This window comes from Brachyhypopomus gauderio, unplaced genomic scaffold (assembly GCF_052324685.1).
Source record: "Brachyhypopomus gauderio isolate BG-103 unplaced genomic scaffold, BGAUD_0.2 sc207, whole genome shotgun sequence".
NCBI lineage: Eukaryota > Metazoa > Chordata > Actinopteri > Gymnotiformes > Hypopomidae > Brachyhypopomus > Brachyhypopomus gauderio.
In genome coordinates, this window is record NW_027507028.1 from 107501 (window position 1) to 127500 (window position 20000).

Genomic DNA, 20000 nt, shown 5'->3' on the forward strand with positions numbered 1-20000 from the left:
GTGTCTTGTCTGACGCGTCTGACATGTCCTGTCTGACATGTCTGGCGTGTCCTGTCTGGCGTGTCCTGTCTGGCGTGTCCTGTCTGGCGTGTCCTGTCTAACATGTCTGGCGTGTCCTGTCTGGCGTGTCCTGTCTGTCCTGTCTGGCGTGTCCTGTCTGGCATGTCCTGTCTGGCATGTCTGGCGTGTCCTATGTGGCGTTTCCTGTCTGGCGTGCCCTGTCTGACATGTCTGGCGTGCCCTGTCTGGCGTGCCCTGTCTGACATGTCTGGCGTGCCCTGTCTGGCGTGTCCTGTCTGGCATGCCCTGTCTGGCATGCCCTGTCTGGCGTGTCTGGCGTGTCCTGTCTGGCGTGCCCTGTCTGGGGTGCCCTGTCTGGCGTGTCTGCAGTGCCCTGTCTGGCGTGTCCTGTCTGGCGTGTCCTGTCTGGCGTGTCCTGTCTGGCGTGTCCTGTCTAACATGTCTGGCGTGTCCTGTCTGGCGTGTCCTGTCTGTCCTGTCTGGCGTGTCCTGTCTGGCATGTCCTGTCTGGCATGTCTGGCGTGTCCTATGTGGCGTTTCCTGTCTGGCGTGTCCTGTCTGACATGTCTGGCGTGCCCTGTCTGGCGTGCCCTGTCTGACATGTCTGGCGTGCCCTGTCTGGCGTGTCCTGTCTGGCATGCCCTGTCTGGCATGCCCTGTCTGGCGTGTCTGGCGTGTCCTGTCTGGCGTGCCCTGTCTGGGGTGCCCTGTCTGGCGTGTCTGCAGTGCCCTGTCTGGCGTGTCCTGTCTGGCGTGTCCTGTCTGTCCTGTCTGGCGTGTCCTGTCTGGCGTGTCCTGTCTGGCATGTCTGGCGTGTCCTATGTGGCGTTTCCTGTCTGGCGTGTCCTGTCTGACATGTCTGGCGTGCCCTGTCTGGCGTGTCTGGCGTGTCCTGTCTGGCGTGCCCTGTCTGGCGTGCCCTGTCTGGCGTGTCTGGCGTGTCCTGTCTGACGTGCCCTGTCTGACGTGCCCTGTCTGACGTGCCCTGTCTGACGTGTCCTGTCTGGCGTGTGCTGTCTGGCGTGTCCTGTCTGGCATGCCCTGTCTGGCGTGTCTGGCGTGTCCTGTCTGGCGTGCCCTGTCTGGCGTGCCCTGTCTGGCGTGTCTGCAGTGCCCTGTCTGGCGTGTCTGCAGTGCCCTGTTTGGCATGTCTGCAGTGCCCTGTTTGGCGTGTCCTGTCTGGCGTGTCTGCAGTGCCCTGTCTGGCGTGTCCTGTCTGGCGTGTCTGCAGTGCCCTGTCTGGCGTGTCCTGTCTGGCGTGTCCTGTCTGACATGTCTGGCGTGCCCTGTCTGACGTGTCCTGTCTGACGTGCCCTGTCTGGCGTGCCCTGTCTGGCGTGCCCTGTCTGGCGTGTCTGCAGTGCCCTGTCTGGCGTGTCCTGTCTGACGTGTCCTGTCTGACGTGTCCTGTCTGACGTGTCTGACGTGTCCTGTCTGACGTGTCTGACGTGTCCTGTCTGTAGTGTCTGACGTGGCGTGTCTGGCGTGCCCTGTCTGGCGTGTCCTGTCTGACATGTCTGCCGTGCCCTGTCTGCCGTGTCCTGTCTGCCGTGTCCTGTCTGACATGTCTGCCGTGTCCTGTCTGGCGTGTCCTGTCTGACATGTCTGGCGTGTCCTGTCTGGCGTGTCCTGTCTGACATGTCTGGCGTGTCCTGTCTGGCGTGTCCTGTCTGATGAAGACTCTGGGCTCCTCCAGCATTTGCAGTGAAGTCTGTACAGTTCTGCTGCGTCCAAGCCGTCTGGACCTGGACTGTCTGTACGGTCGTATCATTTTGACATTTTTACATGAATGGAAGATGTTTTATCTGGAGTGACTTCAAAACCTCAGAGGTACGTGAGGGTAGCGTCATACCTGAGGACTCTTGACACTATAACAACCAAGTAAACGAATGAAACACCCATGATCTTCCAACAGCACGTGTGAAGGAGGCTCCTGCCTGAACTTCTCAAGAACCATCTTCAGAAAGCACATACTTGTGTGGTTGTACTGATTATAATCCCCACTGTTTTTGAGTCTGGTACTGTGGGCTGTCAATCAAGTGTGCTCATTGGAATATTAGGACCACACCCACTCTTCTCAGATGGGTCTTTGAGCCATAAACATGAGGGTTTTATCATATTTCTGTCATTTTATGCACTGAAAACTTGCATTTAAGTTTACGCACAAATATTTTTAATTTTTCATAAAATCTTCCCTGTGTCTCACATTAAATGTCTCATGGTCAGTAACAATAGTTCTATGTTACCTTTGCAAACTACCTTGTATGTGCAGAAAGAATTAGATCAGGATGAATGTTTTGGTGTGTGCTGTACTGTGGGGTAAAAGGAGGCAATCTACTCACACCAGAGAGCATTTTTCTGTTGTCCAGATTTTTCCTGAAGACATCTGTGGTTTGTTGAAGTTCATTGGATGTCAGGGAGCATGTGATGTTCTGGAACTCCTGTCTGTGATTGGTTGAGTTAAACTCCAGGTAGCGCTCCACAGAGGCGGAGCTACACAGGGCACTGTGCAGGTCTGTCTCACCCGAGAGAGCAGGTAACTACACAGAAACACAGCAATGACCAAACACTCCAGAACACTCTAAAACACCCCAGAACACTCCAAAACACTCCAGAACACTCCAAAACACTCTGGAACATTGCCCCACCTGAGAAAACTCCCTGACTCACAGGGTGAGTTTATATATCACAAAATCACACAATTAAGTCTGTTGTGTACTGAGCAAATACACACCTGACATGGAACACTAAAACACCTGTCGATTCAAAAAGACAGGTCATGACCTTCTAATCTCAACTGTCACACATCAATTTGTCATAAGAAACACTGAATGGCTTTTGACATTTTGCTGCCCTTTAAACAGTCATTGTGGAACATCTGAAGAAGGATGACACATCAGGAGATGATTGCACGCGCTCTGGACTGCAGCACGGAGACAGCTCCGCCGTCTGCTAACCTGCTGCCCTGCACAGGTGAGGTTAGGGTCATCGCAGCCTTACTGACAGTCTCATTTATCTGTGACAGGCAGGCAGCCCCTTTAACCATGCGCTGGAAACCCCGCCCCTTCCTGTCCCATCAGCCACCTCGACACGCCTCCCTCCACTGCACTGGCACTGTGTAGTGATGACATTCTCCACCTAAAAGATCTTCCTTCCGCACGCCCTCTTGCCTCCGCCCCAATGCACCACCCGGGAGTGTCATGGCAACGAGGAGAGTGTGTGGTCATCAGAACCCGGGCACTGAATCACAACTCCACCTCATTACCATCGACAGGAGAAAACTGATCTGGGATCAGCATCAGATATGGGGTAGGTGTTGATGCAACACAGCTGAGAGCGGTCTGATCTGGATAAACGAGTGCAGGGTCTGGTTTTGTATTGCCTACGCTCAAATTGGATTTTTCATTAGGGTTGTGTGTGTGTGTGTGTGTGTGTGTATGTGTGTACATGCGTGTAGGGAATGTACCTGATTGAATCGAACTCTCACACTCATCAGTCTCTGGGCCGTTTGGCTTGGCACTGACAGGTTGTTTCTCAGGTACTCTGAGAACATCTCACCATCCTTCAACACACTGCCGAGTGGAACTGACCGACCTGTCTCACACACACAACATGCACACAAACACATACGAGCATGCACACACACCCACACACACAAATACACACAGATGCAAGCACACATGCACAGAGAGAGAGAGAGAGAGAGAGAGAGAGAGAGAGAAAAGAGAAAATGCATTTTTAATGTTTTATGTAAACCAATTTCCCGTTGTGAGTTAGCTGTTATTTTTAACATTTCTTTGGTGAATCTATGAAGGTCTGATGCGTTTCCCTTGTGTGCAGAATCTCAGGAACAGAACACAGCCATAATAGTCACAATGTGACACTCAGTTACAACGAGACTTAATCAACAGTGAAGTGAGAAGCTACCAATGTGTGTCGTGTTCACCGGGATCTCAAGTTCACAACTGGTAATTAGTTGCTAACCAAATCTTGCCTATATGAAAAACTCTCAGTTGTGTTTGAGGGTTAACACACTCTTACCAGGTGGGCTTGCCTCTTATTGGCTTATAAACGTTTTAGAGTCCCAGTAGTGTGTATTGAATCACAAGTGTGCATTAGATATGTGTGTGTGTGTGTGTGTGTGTGTGTGTGTGTGTGTGTGTGTGTGTGTGTGTGTGTGTGTGTGTGTGTGTGTGTGTGTGTGTGTGTGTGTGTGTGTGTGTGTGTGTGTGTGTGTGTGTGTGTACATGTGTGTTAACTGAGTGATAATATTGTGATGGTCACTGAGGGAGATACTGAAGCTTATTAAACACATGTTAGTCATTTAAAGAGTCATTCACCTGTAATGAAACACATTACACACACACTCAGATATGCAAACATGCATGCATGCTTGTGCACCACACACACACACACACACACACACACACATTTACAATTACACACCTTGTCGTGAAACTAAATTAGGCATTTCATTTAAAGTATCCTCTCCCAATATGAACAGTATGTCCCAGTGAATTGGTCCTGAACAGACAGTGTAGATCAATGATTTCTCTGCCAGGGTGGTTGAAGGGTGGAGAGTGGGGCTACGTCATCTGGATGCAGTAATAACATCCACCTGCTGAGCCACTAATTAGGAAGGAGCATCCGTGTCATAACGAGAGACACGCACTGACTCTACTGCAACTGATAGTGCAGTAATTAGTGTTTGCATTACTGAAGATAATATTCCAAGCTCTATTACCATGAGAACAGTTCCATCAGCTAGGATTAACATAAGGGTGGCATCTCTCTCTCTCTCTCTCTCTCACACACACACACACACACACACACACACACTGGCCTCTATCTGAACTCTGCTTGTAGGGAGACTGAAGCCACCCCCTCATACCTTAACCATCTGAGGGAGCTGCATAACCTCTCTCTCTATGCCCCGATTGGTCACCGCCCTCTAGCTGTGCACTCTCATTGGCAGAATCGCCGACCCGCCCACTTTCACCGCATCTCTGCTGCTGTTGCTCGTTAATTTTTGTTCCCTCAGATCTCCTGATGAATTTAATCTTGTAAATTACAAGATCACGACCTCAAAAATGTAAATTCACCTCAAGAGCTTACCGAGAGTCCAACAGTGAGGACCTTTTCCGCCCATCTGCAAATGAGGTCTCTGAGAAATCTGAATATCATCAGACTAAATTAGCCCAACGAACACAGCAGAACAGAAGGATAAACGGTCTGCCACTCCAGATCAAAAATGACCCCCTAAATGAGGCTGAACGGCTGCTGTGTGCTGGGCGGGGCTTGCAAATTGCAGGGCGGGGCTTGCTGTGTGCTGGGCGGGGCTTGCAAGTTGCAGGGCAGGGCTTGCTCTGTGCTGGGCGGGGTTATAACTCTCATCTCATACTCACTGAAGAAAGGTGGAAATAGGGTGCTTTGCACTAATAAATAAAAGCCTGTCAGTCAAATTTCACAGAGAGAGTCACCAAAGCCTTTGGCCAAAATGTTTATATTTTCATATAAAGCAAGAACTCCTTCATGTGGGGATTGCCACATGTTTGAAATTGAAAATATGGTCTTGTAGATCATGTGGCTTAATTTAAAATGACCATATGCTGTCTCCTACAGTGAATGTGCATTAATCTTTCTTACCATTGGCTGGATTGGAATTCTGAAGGATGGATGCCCATTGGTTGATATCGCCAGAGAGCATCTTGATGTTGGAGAGGAAGGCAGGCTCAGTGAGGAGAGACTGAACCTCAATCAAGATTGTCGCAACACTAAACAACAAGACAGCAAATCAAGAGATGAACTAATGAACAAACACAACACATTACAAAATAAAAGTCTTAAATTAGCTGAACCAAACAATCAATCAGTATGATAAAGATAGTCTTACTGAACTAAAGTCATACGTATTGAACCTATCAAATCTCTTGCCTATCATGTTGAAGCATTGTAGCCTGTCCTGGAAAAGAATTATATCCTATACTGATGAAGCCTGTCCTGTTGAAACATAGCCTGTCCTGATGAAATATTATAGCTTGTACTGTTGAAATATAATAGCCTGTCCTGATGAAGCATTGTAGCCTGTCATGACCCCGTCACACCAAATGCAGGCCAACAGGATCACTCTTCTGTGGAAGTTAAACGATTAATGACTTTAATAAGCTCCAAGTCACTAGAGTAGCGCTGTAGAAAATATGAAGAATTGCTGTGTTTAATTTAGTCTATTGGCCTCTTTTTTTCATTTCATCATTTGAAATAGTGTTATTTAATTAATGTACATCGTTAAAAAAAATTAAGCTTTTCTGTGTTATGACATTTTCAGTTTTGTACTCAGAATTAATGTAAAATTCAAACAGAGATGATGACTGTAATGAAGTGATCTGTCTGTATGTTAGGAACAGCTCTTAGGAGAAGATGGTGTTACACACATGGAGTGGTTGAAGTTGTTGACCTGTCCGGGTGTTTCTCCGGGGGTCGGCTGGCTGACACACGGGTTCTGGATGTTGCATACCATGCCCTGTAACCACGGCAACACCCCCGCTGAGGGCATTGGCTTGTTGGGATAGTGGCCTGTGTGAGGAAAGGGGGTAAACAGCTTTTAGGAAGCAGTTAGCAATTAGCAATTAGTGTCTGTGTATCCACTGTGTGTGTTTTGTTTAAAACACACGAGTAATAAAGCCATCTGGTTTTTTACATCAGCCATGTTGTTTTGGTTTATTAACAGATTTGTGAGAATCAAAAGGTCTTTGCTAATGACAGTTTTAACCATTTGCATGATTAGATGTGGGTGGTACTTACACTGGCCTTTGTAGACAGGCTGGGTTGTGGATCTCACCCATACTAATATGATGAACAGAAATAGAGGCCATATCAACTCTACTACCAGTCGTAACTGTAAAAGGTAAGAGACAGACAGACAGACAGATAGACAGACAGACAGATTAGCAGGGTATATTTCTCTTTTTGTCGTTGCACGTCAGCATATGTCACCTGAGAGACAGCACCATTGACGACACATTGCCAGAAGCACCCTGGACAGGCAGTGTGAGATGGGAACTGACCACCACAGTACATGCTGTCCCCACATCCACCGCACTGGGGGCCCTCCTCACCCCCCGCAAAGCTGCCTCCACAGCTTCTCCAACGTATTCTAGACCAAGGACACCTCTACCAATTAGCTGGTAAAGGACGCACGCTGATGTTTGACGTGTTTCCTGCCACACGTGTTCAACATTATCTCCCCATGATTCCAACAACAACACTTACCTCCTGTTTTGTAAAAGAGTTATGTGAGAGTGTTATGATGCACTGCAGTTCGTCTGCGTAATGTTCTCATTTGCTTTGGCGGAGGTGGGCGATACTGCCTGGATCTTCTACAGCTGTATAAGCTCCTTGGTAGCAGGACTCAGATGCTCCAAGGGGCCTCGGAAATATACAGAGTGGCAGTCAGAGCTGCACTTTAGCTGGGATTTGGGCCCATAAACAGGTATGTCACTATGGTCTAGGGATCAAAACTTTCAGAGGCTGATCTCATTGGCTCCCACCATGCGCACAAGCCCTGGATAACAGCCGATCTCATTGGCTCCCACTAGAAGCTCAGCCATTTTCCTGCACTATATCTGTGACCCATGGTGAGGTCATGCAGAGGTGATGCCATATTTGGTTAAACACGACTTCATTTCCCAGCACAGCTAAACAGTTTAGTTTTAAAATGTCCAGATTACATCACTGTGTTACTAAACTCATTTAAAGTTCATTTTCTTTAAACGAACATAAAGTGATGTGTGCGTGGGATGACTAAAAATATTTCAGATGCATAATACATTGAGCTCCAGGACAACACAGAAGCACACTCAGGATTTGTGCTACTGACTTATGTACAGTATGAAAAACAACCTCTATTCACTGTATCCAAATCAGAAGCCAAGTGCACCAACACACACCAAGGCAGGAAGTGTATATATGCAGTATATCTGTAGTATGTATGTGGTATATCTGTAGTATATATATATCTGTAGTATATATACCGCATGTAGTATATATACACCGCAAATATATATATATATATATATATATATATATATATGCGCGGTATAACTGTAGTATATATGCAGTATAGCTGTACAATATATTGTCACGTATGGCCTCGCCCCCTCCCTTAGCTGTCACTCCGGGTTCCCTCTTGTCTGTGCTCCTTGCCTGTTTATCCCGCCCTGCTCGTTTGTCTCCGTGATTCCTTGTTTGTTACCACGCCCCCGTGTCATTGCCGTCACCTGTCCCTAGTTTAGTTTCATTGTATATAAGTCCCAGTATTTCCCCAGTCTAGTTATCCGTGGTTTTGTCTATCTATTGGTTTGTGCGTTGTTTATCCTGTCTCGTGAGTACTCCCCGTTTGCTGCCCAGTTGCCCTGTGTATTCTGTTGTTTCAGTCGTTCTGCGTTTTCCCGTGTTTCAGTTCCTAGTGTTCAGTATGTCGCTCAGTGTTTCATGTTCTGACTCCCTTTTGGACTTGACCCATGCATTTCTACTCGACCCTGATTTTGGTATTCCCTTTATTAAATCTCGCTCATCTCAGCAATTGTGTCCGTCCACTCGCTCCGCTGCGCGAGCAGCGTTACATATATACTGTATAGCTGTACAATATATACTGTATAGCTGTAGTATATATGCGGTATAGCTGAAATATATATGCGGTATAGCTGTAGTATATATGCGGTATAGCTGTAGTATATATGTAGTAATATTGTAGCATATATGCGGTATAGCTGTAGTATATATGTGGTATAGCTGTAGAATATATGCGGTATAGCTGTAGTATAGCTGTAGTATATATGCGGTATAGCTGTAGTATATATGCGGTATAGCTGTAGTATGGCTGTAGTATATATGCGGTATAGCTGTATAGTGAGAATTTAAGAACATACCAAGAACACGTTATACTGTATTTCTGTATTATGCTGTATTTCATCATCTAGAGTCTGTTATTATTCAGCCCAGTTCAGGACATGAGATTCATCACACAAAAGGCATAAAGACCTGTTGGTTCCACTACAGACAGACACCTCAGGACCCACAGACAGACACCTCAGGACCCACAGACAGACACCTCAGATCTCTGAGTCTTTAAGTGAATGATGGTTAGCTGATTGACAAGTCAGCAGATGTAGTGGGATGAATGGAGAGATAACTCGCTTTGCCAAATCTCACGTAGCTCAATCTCCAGGCTTGTAAAGCGATTGGGTAATGGAGTTGTGGGACGCTGAGAGGCGTCGTCTCTTTTTGGTCATCTGTTCAGGAAATCTCCTTCCTTTCATGCCTCCTCTGTTCCCCTCTCCTTCCTAATCCATCCATCCCCAGCCTGCCTGAAGAGACTTCAGAAAATCCCTCAACACAGCGAGAGGGGAATAGATGAGAGGAAATAACAGAACATGGCAATACGGAACCCAGAAGAGAGAGAGAGAGAGAGAGAGAGAGAGAGAGAGAGAGAGAGAGAGAACTAAAAGACAAGACTTCAGTGCTGTCATTAAGAGAGAGAGCACGGCCTTAAAAAAGCATTACATCATGGAACCCTTAATGATCAGATACCCATAATCCTTTGAGAAGACAACGCAGAGCATAAAATATGTGCAGCTCCCATGCTGAAGAACACCTGCATGTTATTGCCACAATCAGGAGGTTTGCGTATGAGCCTGTCGCCCCATAAAACAGACCTGCAAGCAGACCTGCCCTGATTACCTTGGCAACGCAAATTAATCCTTTGACAAGAATTGCCATAGGACATTTTTAAGTTATTCACGCTATTTTCCATGACAACGCTGGGCAGGGCCATCTTGGTTGACTTTGTGTTGGAACTTCCGGTGCTACGAATACGCTGATACCGATTACAAGCAAAACGACAAAAACACAAAATGACTAGCATAATATGTTCAGTTAGAGCAGAGGTGGCCAACCCGTCAGAGACCAAGAGCCACAAGAGGGGGGATGGCGAGTGTAAATTATTAGCGGGGGATGTAAAATGGACACAAATTAAGTATTAAGTTAAAAAACAGGCACAAACTTCGACATAAACATAAGTCGTGATATGCTTCAGGACTTTGTCACGTTTGGAGCACACTACGAGCTCTGTTATGTACACAACTGTTGTTTTCTAGGTAAAAAGTGGATAAACTCCGTTATCAACACTCGTTACAACGCCACTGACCTGCGCTCACTTTTAGGAAGAAAATAACAGACAGTGTCAGTAGTTTTTAAACCTCCCTCAGTCATGTGCGGTGCCTTTGCTGAACCTAGTATGTGGTTTATTCCAAATGTGTGACAGAAGAACCGCGTTTCACCAACGAGACTCAAAGCAGAATCACAATATCACAGATACTTCATACCGCTAGTCTCCAGTTTTCCACTACGCCGGTTTTTAAAGTATTAGCTACTCGCTGGGCTTGTAAACAAACCGTGCAGCACGAAGATGTAGCAGTGCTTGACCAACAGTGTTACGAACACAGCTCGAAAAGATCTGAGTGTTGCGGGGCACCTTATAACTTATATCCACCGCCTTCCAAAGAAGAGGACCTGCGTCTAAGGCTGAAGGCGCTAAATTTAAAACATCCACCCAAACGTCCATACGTCTGCTCTTATCATTTTGTGGAGGGGAAACCAACACCAGATCATCCTTATCCCGAGAAATGGCTCGGTTATGAAGCTCCGATTAAGCAAACGCGTTGGGTGCTTGTGAGGCTATCAGATAAGTAACTTTTATAATCAGTGGCCACATCTTTTCCTTGCATTCATTTTGTAATTTTAAGTAATTAAGTAAAGAAGTAAATAGACAAGAATGCATATTTTATTTAAAAAATCATTAAAATGCAAAAATAGCTGACCGGAAGTTCTAACACAAAGGTGGAAGAAACACACACTTGAAAGTGGGCGTGGCGAAATACGGTGAATAGAAGTATATAAAAACACCCCCATACACAGCAAACACAGTGTAATGTTATACCACCTGCTAGCACGTGACAGCTTGAGCCATAGACTGACCTAGACAGACCCAAAGCCTACCAACACCACTACCCCTATATCCTACACCACTATAACCTACACCACTACCCCATAGCCTACAGCACTACCACTATATTCTACACCACTACCCCTACACCCTACACCTCTACCACTATAGCCTTCACCACTACCCCATAGCCTACAGCACTACCACTATATTCTACACCACTACCCCTACACCTCTACCACTATAGCCTTCGCCACTACCCCATGGCTTACAGCACTACCCCTATATTCTACACCACTACCCCTATACCCTACACCACTACCCCATGGCCTACATCCCCTTAGCCTATACCAACACCACTACCCCTATATCCTACATCATTATAACCTACACCACTACCCCATAGCCTACACCTCTACCACTATAGCCTTCACCACTACCCCATGGCCTACAGCACTACCCCTATACTCTACACCACTACCCATGTAGCCTAAACCACTACCCTTATACCCTACACCACTATCACTATAGCCTTCACCACTACCCCATAGCCTACAGCACTACCACTATATTCTACACCACTACCCCTTTACCCTTCACCACTACCCCATGGCCTATACCAATACCACTACCCCTAAATCCTACATCACTATAACCTACACCACTACCCCATAGAATACACCAATACTCCTATACCTTACATCACTACCACTATACCCTACATCACTACCCTATACCCTACACCACTACCCTATAGCCTACACCACTACCCTTATAGATTACAGCACTACTCACATAGCCTATACCTGAAGATACACTAATATACTACTCAGTTGTTGGAGACTTGCAGCATTGCTGTGATGATAGAATATTGTGTTGTGTGTATTACCAGTTCTGTGAGTGATGTGATGGCTTCTGTAACACAATACATGTCTATCTCACCTCCACTAAAGATATCACAACCAACACTCTTCCAAAACAAACAAAACATGCTACTGTCTCCAACACCATAACATACAGCTCCTGTATCAACACCATAGCATACAGCTCCTGTATGTAAACAACACCATAACATACAGCTCTTGTATCAACACCATAACACACATCTCCTGTATCAACACCATAACACACATCTCCTGTATCAACACCATAACAGACAGCTCCTGTATCAACACCATAACATACAGCTCCTGTATCAACACCATAACAGATAGCTCCTGTATCAACACCATAACATACAGCTCCTGTATCAACACCATAACATACAGCTCCTGTATCAACACCATAACATACAGGGGGGTATTCCAGAAAGCAGGGTTTAACAAACTCTAAACTTAACCCTGAACTCTGAGTTGTCTTATCTCGTAACTATAAAAGGCATTCTTAGTGGAACGCAGATAAATAGGATTTATCATGGACTTAAACGCGAAAATCAGCCGAGCATCGTATTTCACACCACTGTAGCTTGAAGTATTAATGACTGCATATGCAGAATATTTATTATTAAACGTAAATGTAATACTGCGGTAACTGCTAGAGAAAGGCAGTCAGCATGTCAAAAAATTGCCAACAGAGTTAATGTGTGAGTGAAAATTATATTTTTATATTTAGCAGAAGGGCGCGATTATATTATTATATTCTCCACATTTATAATACTGTATTGAGTTTTTAAATATATTTTTAATTGAACACTTACTAATTCCAGGTCTAATCTGAGTGGTGTGAAACACACATGGCATCAGATAAAAATTAAGTATAAGAATATACTACAAAGTGGTATGGCTGTACATAACTATATCTTATTCTTAAAATATATTCTAAAATATATTTATTTACAGGAAGTAAATGAAATAAAGAAACATAACAGTGAATTTGACTGTAATGTATATTAAAAGGTTACAGGGTGGATGGTGGGGTGAGTGGTGTGCATGATTTAATGTGGAAAGCAGTGATTGCAGATAGAGTCTCTGACAACTCCACCATCTCTGTTGTCACCCACATGCATGTAAGGTTCCTCGTCTGTGGGCATGTCAGAGATGGTAGGTTGTCGCTCTTCCTGTATGGTTACAATGTTGTGTAATACCACATATGCCATTATTATGTGGCAAGCTCTATCAGGGGTTACTCTGAGCCCCTTCAGGCACTGGAACCTGGCCTCGAGGATTCCTAGGGTCATTTCAATTCTTGCCCTGGTTTTGCTGTGGGCCTGATTGGAGCAGGACTGTGGTCCAGGTGCAGGATCTGAATAGGGAGTCATAAGGTATAGGACAGGCAGGTGGGGCGCGGAGCTATTGCAGGGGAGGCGCGGAGCTTGGAATGCCTGGTTTATACTTTCGCGAGTGACCGTAGCGCGTGACTCCGCCCACCTCGCGCGACCCTGCACGAACGGTGGAGGTGTTTATACTTGCGCGAGCTTCACTGCAGTGTTCTCCGAAATGATAGGTGGCGATAGGTGGCAGTGGAGAATAAAAAACCCCTGCAAAACCAGTGAAAGAACATTTTTACCTGACGCTACACCAGGCATCAAAATAAATAAATATATATACACACACACTATATATATACATAGATCTATATAGATAGAAATATACATCTATGAATCTGCGCGAATGGTGGAGGCGTTTATACTAGTCACATTCTTTGCAGTGTTGTCCGAAACGATATGTGGATATATAAAGAAACACCCCTCAACAACAGGGGAAGGAACATTTACCTGACGAATTTTAATGTTGCTTTGTGTTTCAGGTTTGAAAAGTGCTGGAATTTAAGCTAAAGTACTTGAAAATGCTTGAAATTGTAACTACTTCGTTTCACAACAAATATCTGTCTGACTGAACAGTTCTCTTGTATTACGTTAACAAACACGAGCCTCTTGTAATTCCAAGACGAAACATGAGAGAACGTGAAGACGTTAAGATTGGGCATTTTGAAAATAAATATCCATTAAATAATGTGATTAAAAAGCGAATTATTTCGAATCATTTCGAGTATATGTATAAATATTTAACTTAATTAAGTTTAACGTGCTGGGAAATATTGAAATGGACCTTGAAAGTGACGTACAAGTGTTTTAATTCCACCTTATAAAGGTGTATGAACCCTGCAAACATGACTTTGTTCATTGCGCTGAGGCGCGGCGCGTGAAGTTACAAAATTCGACAGCGCGCGAGGCCTTGCGCACGTACGGAGCCACCGCGATTACGTCATTTTCGCCGCGTGGACCCTTGCGACACGTCAAGTATAAACGAGGCTTAAAACATGTGCACATGTGTCAATATGGGGGGTGTGTGTAGGGGGGGGGCGCAAAAATATTTTTATCTACTGAAGGGGGGCACGGCAGAAAACGTTTGGGAACCACTGATTTAACTATTACACTGCATGTGAACAACTAGCAAAACTACCACAGGCCTACTCTGTTCAGATTTGTTGTACAGTGTGGAATCATACATGGATCCTGGCCATCTGGCTACAACATTTGTGATGAGGTGGGAGGCATCACTTATGATTTTGATGGGGAGAACGGTCAGTTACAATAGCTACGTTATTTTTGTTACACTGTAAAAAAAAAATCCGTCAAATTTACGGTAAAAGACTGGCAGCTGTGGTTGCCAGAACTTTACCGTAAAAAAAACAGTGACAATGTAAAAAACACTACGGTATCTTTTTTGACAACCGTAAATTTCATCATTTAGAACTGTTCTTTTTACGGAAAATGACTTTACAGCTTACAATAATACACTATAAAATTAATAACTTTTTTAAATAAACCTATTTATGGTGAATAATTTAAAAAACAACTGTTTTACTGTTTATCTCTATGATGAACACATTACAACCATTACAATCAAATACTGTAAAATAATAAAGTCCAACTTCACAGTAAATTACTGGCAGGCCGCCATCACTAGGGCCTCCCAGTTGTTGCCACCAATGATCTATATTATTATCTATAATATAGATCATTGGTTGACACATTTTAAGGCAACAGGGCACTTCTATTTTGCCTTAGCAACGTAATCATGCATGAAGCCGTAATCACGCGTATTAAACACAATAGGTGAAACATGAGGGCAGGTCATTAGCACTGTAACATTACACAAACACGGTAGGTAGACTCAGACAATGTACAACTACATAAACTAATACAGGGAGACTTAAACTAACAAAACATATAATCAAATACATAATCAACAACAGCATGTCAACACTTACACATAACGTGTATCAATAACGGAGCCGCGGGGGCTCATGGGCCGCCCCCAGTGGACCGACGCTACACAATTTTACAGACTTTAAGCAGAAAAGCCTTAAATTTTCTCAAAAATTAGCAGTGCGCCTTGTATGTGCACTGAATTCAAAAAACTGTCCCTGACACAGATACGTAATGTGTACTAGGGTTGTCCCGATCCGATATTTGGATCGGATCGGCCGCCGATATTAGCAAAAAATGCGTATCGGTATCGGATCGGCAGACACGAGAAAATGCCGATCCAGACTCCCGATCCAGTTTTTTAAGTCCGATCCCGGTTTTCCTGCGCACCCATTTAGATAATCCATTCCAGTTTTTTCTAGTGAGAGTAAAATCCGGTCCGCATTTTCCTGCACACCTTCAGCACACGAGCGTAGTTTCTGCCCCAATTTAGCTCCGTGGCATCTTGGACCGCCGTGTAAATTTGAAGTTATCGGTCAGTTGTGTGGGATTATTTTACCTTAAAGGATGACAAAGACGAAGAGGTAGAGTGCAACATATGCCACAGTAAAGTCAAGCGTTGTGGTAAAGCTGTAAGAACTTTTAATACCACCAATCTAATCAAGCATTTAGCGAAATACCACCATAAACAACATGACGAGTTTCTAATGAAAACCGAAGACAAAAAGAAAGGTCCTACACAACTAACACTGGCAGAAACGTTTGAATTGAAGGGAGTGTATAGATGGGGATGGAGCAGCAAAGTGTGGAGTAGAAGGCATTTTGCTTTTAGTTTACGATATGTGCACGGATTTTTTTTTAAGCTTTGGTTTACACTTGTTCAAGAGCACTGATGGATGTTAATGTTAATGTTAATAATAGACTATTTTCCACTCAGGTTGTGTGTTTTTTTTTATATAATTTACAATATTATTTGCACTTGTGGCTTTTTAATCCTTGGTTTACTGATGCTATTTCTGTTTGTTATTTAATATTTTGTCTATTTTGAGTTTATTAATTGCTAAATAAACAGGTCAGTTTCTCCTTACCAACCATTGTGTATTATTCAAACACACCTAATTCAGCTGGCTACTTGTTATCAAGAGTAAAACGCTTTTCAACATGAGTTTGACAACAAAGTAAGTTGGCTAAATAACTTTAAACTTTAATACATGCTCGGATAGGCCGATATCGGTATCGGATCGGAAGTGCAAATAAATATCGGTATCGGAAGTTCAAAAAGCTGGATCGGGACATCCCTAAACGCTGGCAGCGATAAACTAACCAGAGAACATTACGTAAAACGTAATTGAGTAAATAACAGCGGGAGAAGCGTCTCTACAGTCACCATTCGACTGAAAGCAGCAATGATAGCGCAAGACTTGAATATCGAAAACTTTTAAGTGCACCTTATGTTCCAGAAAACACAGTATTCCTTATATGTATAAATATTTGACCCATATTTACAAAGACAATTTCTAAAATGGCAGTACATTGTCCTATATTTCAACATGCTTTACCTTTCAGCACTGGCCATATTTTTAGCATTTTCTTTCTGTAGAAATCAAGGTGCGATTTTGCTGATTGATGAATGGTTTTCACTGTAAATTGAAATGTAGGCTACTCATCAGCAAAATCTGTAATTTAGACTGAATTTTTTTTTTATTCCTTGTTTACTACATTACGGAATTTTCCAATATATTTTACCTAAAATATTGAAATTAACATAAAAATGTGTGCTTTCTACATATTATGACTGTAAAAAAGTTTTAAGTAAAATATTGCATCTGTTACAGTGATATACTGTTTTCTACTTTATGATCTTTTACTGTTGCTATTTTATAGTTTATTACCGTAAATTCAACAAACTTTTTTTTTACAGTGTACCATTAAAGATAAGTACATTATTCATTAAGGATTATAAAGGTTAGTACCTGTAAATTAATTATATGGATGGATTTTCTGTTTATGTAATCGCCTTCATGTTCTAATGGTGCTGTAATAGGTAGCATATGTAGGCAGGGGAGTATCAGTTAATTCTGGGCCTTGTACACTCTTAATGTCAGTGGGCCCCTATAAATGCCAGAAAATTAGGCACATGAGCAAAGTGGGCCCCTCTCCCTACTCAGGCACTGGGTAGCCAGGTCCACTTTCCCCCCACTACCACGCCCATGTATGTAGGTTCCATCAATGCAGCCAATCACTCTAGGAAATCCTTAAAATGTAAATGGAATGAAGTTTGTTATATATTGCTTCTCCTTTGCTTAATTTCTTTATTGTCTGTGTGAATTAAAGACAAACCAACGATGCTGTGGAATTCCTCTTTGATGTCCATAACTGGCTTATGCCCAGGAAACACCACAAAACTGGGTACTAGTCATTTAATGCCAAACATACTTACAGACCGACATACAGTAGCTTTGCTGACAGGTTCCGCATCTCTTACACTATAAAGAAAACTTCTACTAGCAAAAAAACGAAGAGCGATGTATAACAATCTGGAGAGAATTTAGGGCTGATCCGCAATGTGTAATATTTGAAATGTGACGCTTAATAATGTTATTGATGTAAGTAATGGATTGTGCTGAAAAACCATAACGTTAATTTTAAAATAATCCGAAAATGATAGTAGGCCTATGTCTATTCGGGGTTTTATAAGGCGTTCCCGACCAAGAACTCAGCGAATAAACTGAGCTTCAATATCCACATGATCCTCGAGGAAAGGACACGTCATGATGACGTGTTTGTAACTCTGGTTCAGGTCTAAGTTAACCTGCCAGCGAGCAGGTTAGCTTCAGAGCATAAGTTGCTATAGTAACTGACTCAGGTTCTCTCTAAGCTCGGTTTCTGGAACGGAAAACCTTGAGTTTCCGTGAACTCTGAGTTAACTTACCCGGTTTTCTCGCTTAACCCGCTTCTTGGAATATCCCCCAGCCCCTGTATCAACCTCATAACATACAGCTCCTGTAACACCATAACATACAGCTCCTGTATCAACACCATAACAGACAGCTCCTGTATCAACACCATAACGTACAGCTCCTGTATCAACACCATAACGTACAGCTCCTGTACCAACACCATAACATACAGCTCCTGTATCAACACTATAACATACAGCTCCTTTATGTAAAACAACACCATCAAAACACCATCAACACCATGATACACATCTTCTGTATGAAACTCTACCGTTCTTGTACATTAATCTACAGATATTTCCAAAAGATTCTGTGCTTTCCAAATCACAGTCTGTATTTCTCATACACCTGTCAAGACTTCATGTTCAATGGACTTCACTACCCACAAAGCAACCTATGCTCTGCATACAACAGCGGAGACGTGACAACAGCCTACATTTCCCATAGATCTCAACTGTCCCTTGTGAGATACTACTGAGATATACATGTCAGTTTAGCTCTGGAAGGCTAACACAGCCTAGCTGTTTCTGCAGTTAGCCAGAGTGCTGTCTCAGACTTGGGGGATACATCTCATAGAGACAGATGGAGACAGAAGGCACTCACTGGTGCAAATCACCACCTAATAGCTTAGTCAAAACATAAACGCACACATAAAGGAGCTGTGTTATGGTACACACACAAGCTACATGTTATGGTACACTCACACACACACACACCATTTGTCTTGGAGACTGCTGCCAGCATCAGTAACCATTATCACATAAAACCTGCTGTGTAGAAGTATACATTATTAGAGCTCCACCAGGCCAGGTGAGGGACAGGGGAGCCAGTAAGAGGAGGAGGAGGAGGAGGGAGAGGGAGAGAGGGAGAGAGAGAGAGAGAGAGAGAATAATGAGAGGGGAATCAGCTCAACATGCTCAGTACAGATGGGGAGTTTAATCTGGCCTCTAACCCTAGCTGAAAAGTATAAATGCTTTATAATAGCCTGAATAACAAAGCCAGTATAGTACATCCTGTATAACACAGCCTGTATAACACAGCCCGTATAACACAGCCCGTATAACACAGCACGTATAACACAGCATATATAACACAGCCCGTATAACACAGGAACGTGTTAAAGTGTGAGTTTGTTCAGTTTCTAGTTCTTCCTTTCATTCTCTGTCCTTAACTTGCCCCTCAGGTTACTCCATCTCTCCCTCTCCCTCTGTCTCTCCCTCTCTCTCCATCTCTCACTCTCTCTCCATCTCTCCCTGCAGAGTTCTGAGAGTCAGAGGTTCCCTGTGATCACGGTGGGTCTTTCTGTTCACCCCACTCAGAGATTACACTGGCCCAGCAAGGAGGTAAAAGCTCCTCCCAAACCCAGGATCCACCCCCACCCACCCAGCAGGGAGGTGAAAGCTCCGCCCAAACCCAGGATCCACCCCCACCCACCCCAGCAGCCCAACACAGTCCCAGGCTGCTTCACGTGTCTGCTGTGAGCAAACAGTCCCACGCTCTCTGAGGACAGAGCCACGGACCGCAGTGTGGTGTCTGCTCAGAGAGGAGGGGGAGGGTGGTGTCTGCTCAGAGAGGAGGTGCAGGGTGGTGTCTACTCAGAGAGGAGGAGCAGGAGAGGCCGAATTATTTAGAGCTTTGCCACCAGGAAACAGAACATTCTTTCATGCTGTTAATTAGAGCGTAAATTAACCCCTGTACCCCAGAACGTTAACACTATGGAATTAGTTTAATGGCACTGAGAGGATTGTGCAGTAGCGTATGAGAGGAGTGTGGAGAAAGGTGACACTGTTACTGTCTGGAGAGATTCAATCTGCTCTCTTGCTCCCTCTCTCTCTCTCTCTCTCTCTCTCTCTCTCTCTCTCTCTCT

General features: G+C 44.1%; 1 protein-coding gene across 1 annotated transcript in view; it reads right to left on the reverse strand.

Annotated features, from left to right (window-relative positions):
• The window catches only part of LOC143502762 (phospholipid-transporting ATPase ABCA1), a 139936-nt gene that overhangs the window by 105235 nt on the left and 14701 nt on the right, over positions 1 to 20000 (reverse strand). Inside the window, exons 3-7 of the mRNA XM_076995442.1 lie at positions 6823 to 6916; positions 6453 to 6594; positions 5668 to 5795; positions 3488 to 3615; positions 2364 to 2561 (exon numbers count right to left, since the gene is read on the reverse strand). Coding sequence (XP_076851557.1) covers positions 2364 to 2561; positions 3488 to 3615; positions 5668 to 5795; positions 6453 to 6594; positions 6823 to 6916 — 690 coding nt within the window. The remainder of the gene's footprint in view (positions 1 to 2363; positions 2562 to 3487; positions 3616 to 5667; positions 5796 to 6452; positions 6595 to 6822; positions 6917 to 20000) is intronic.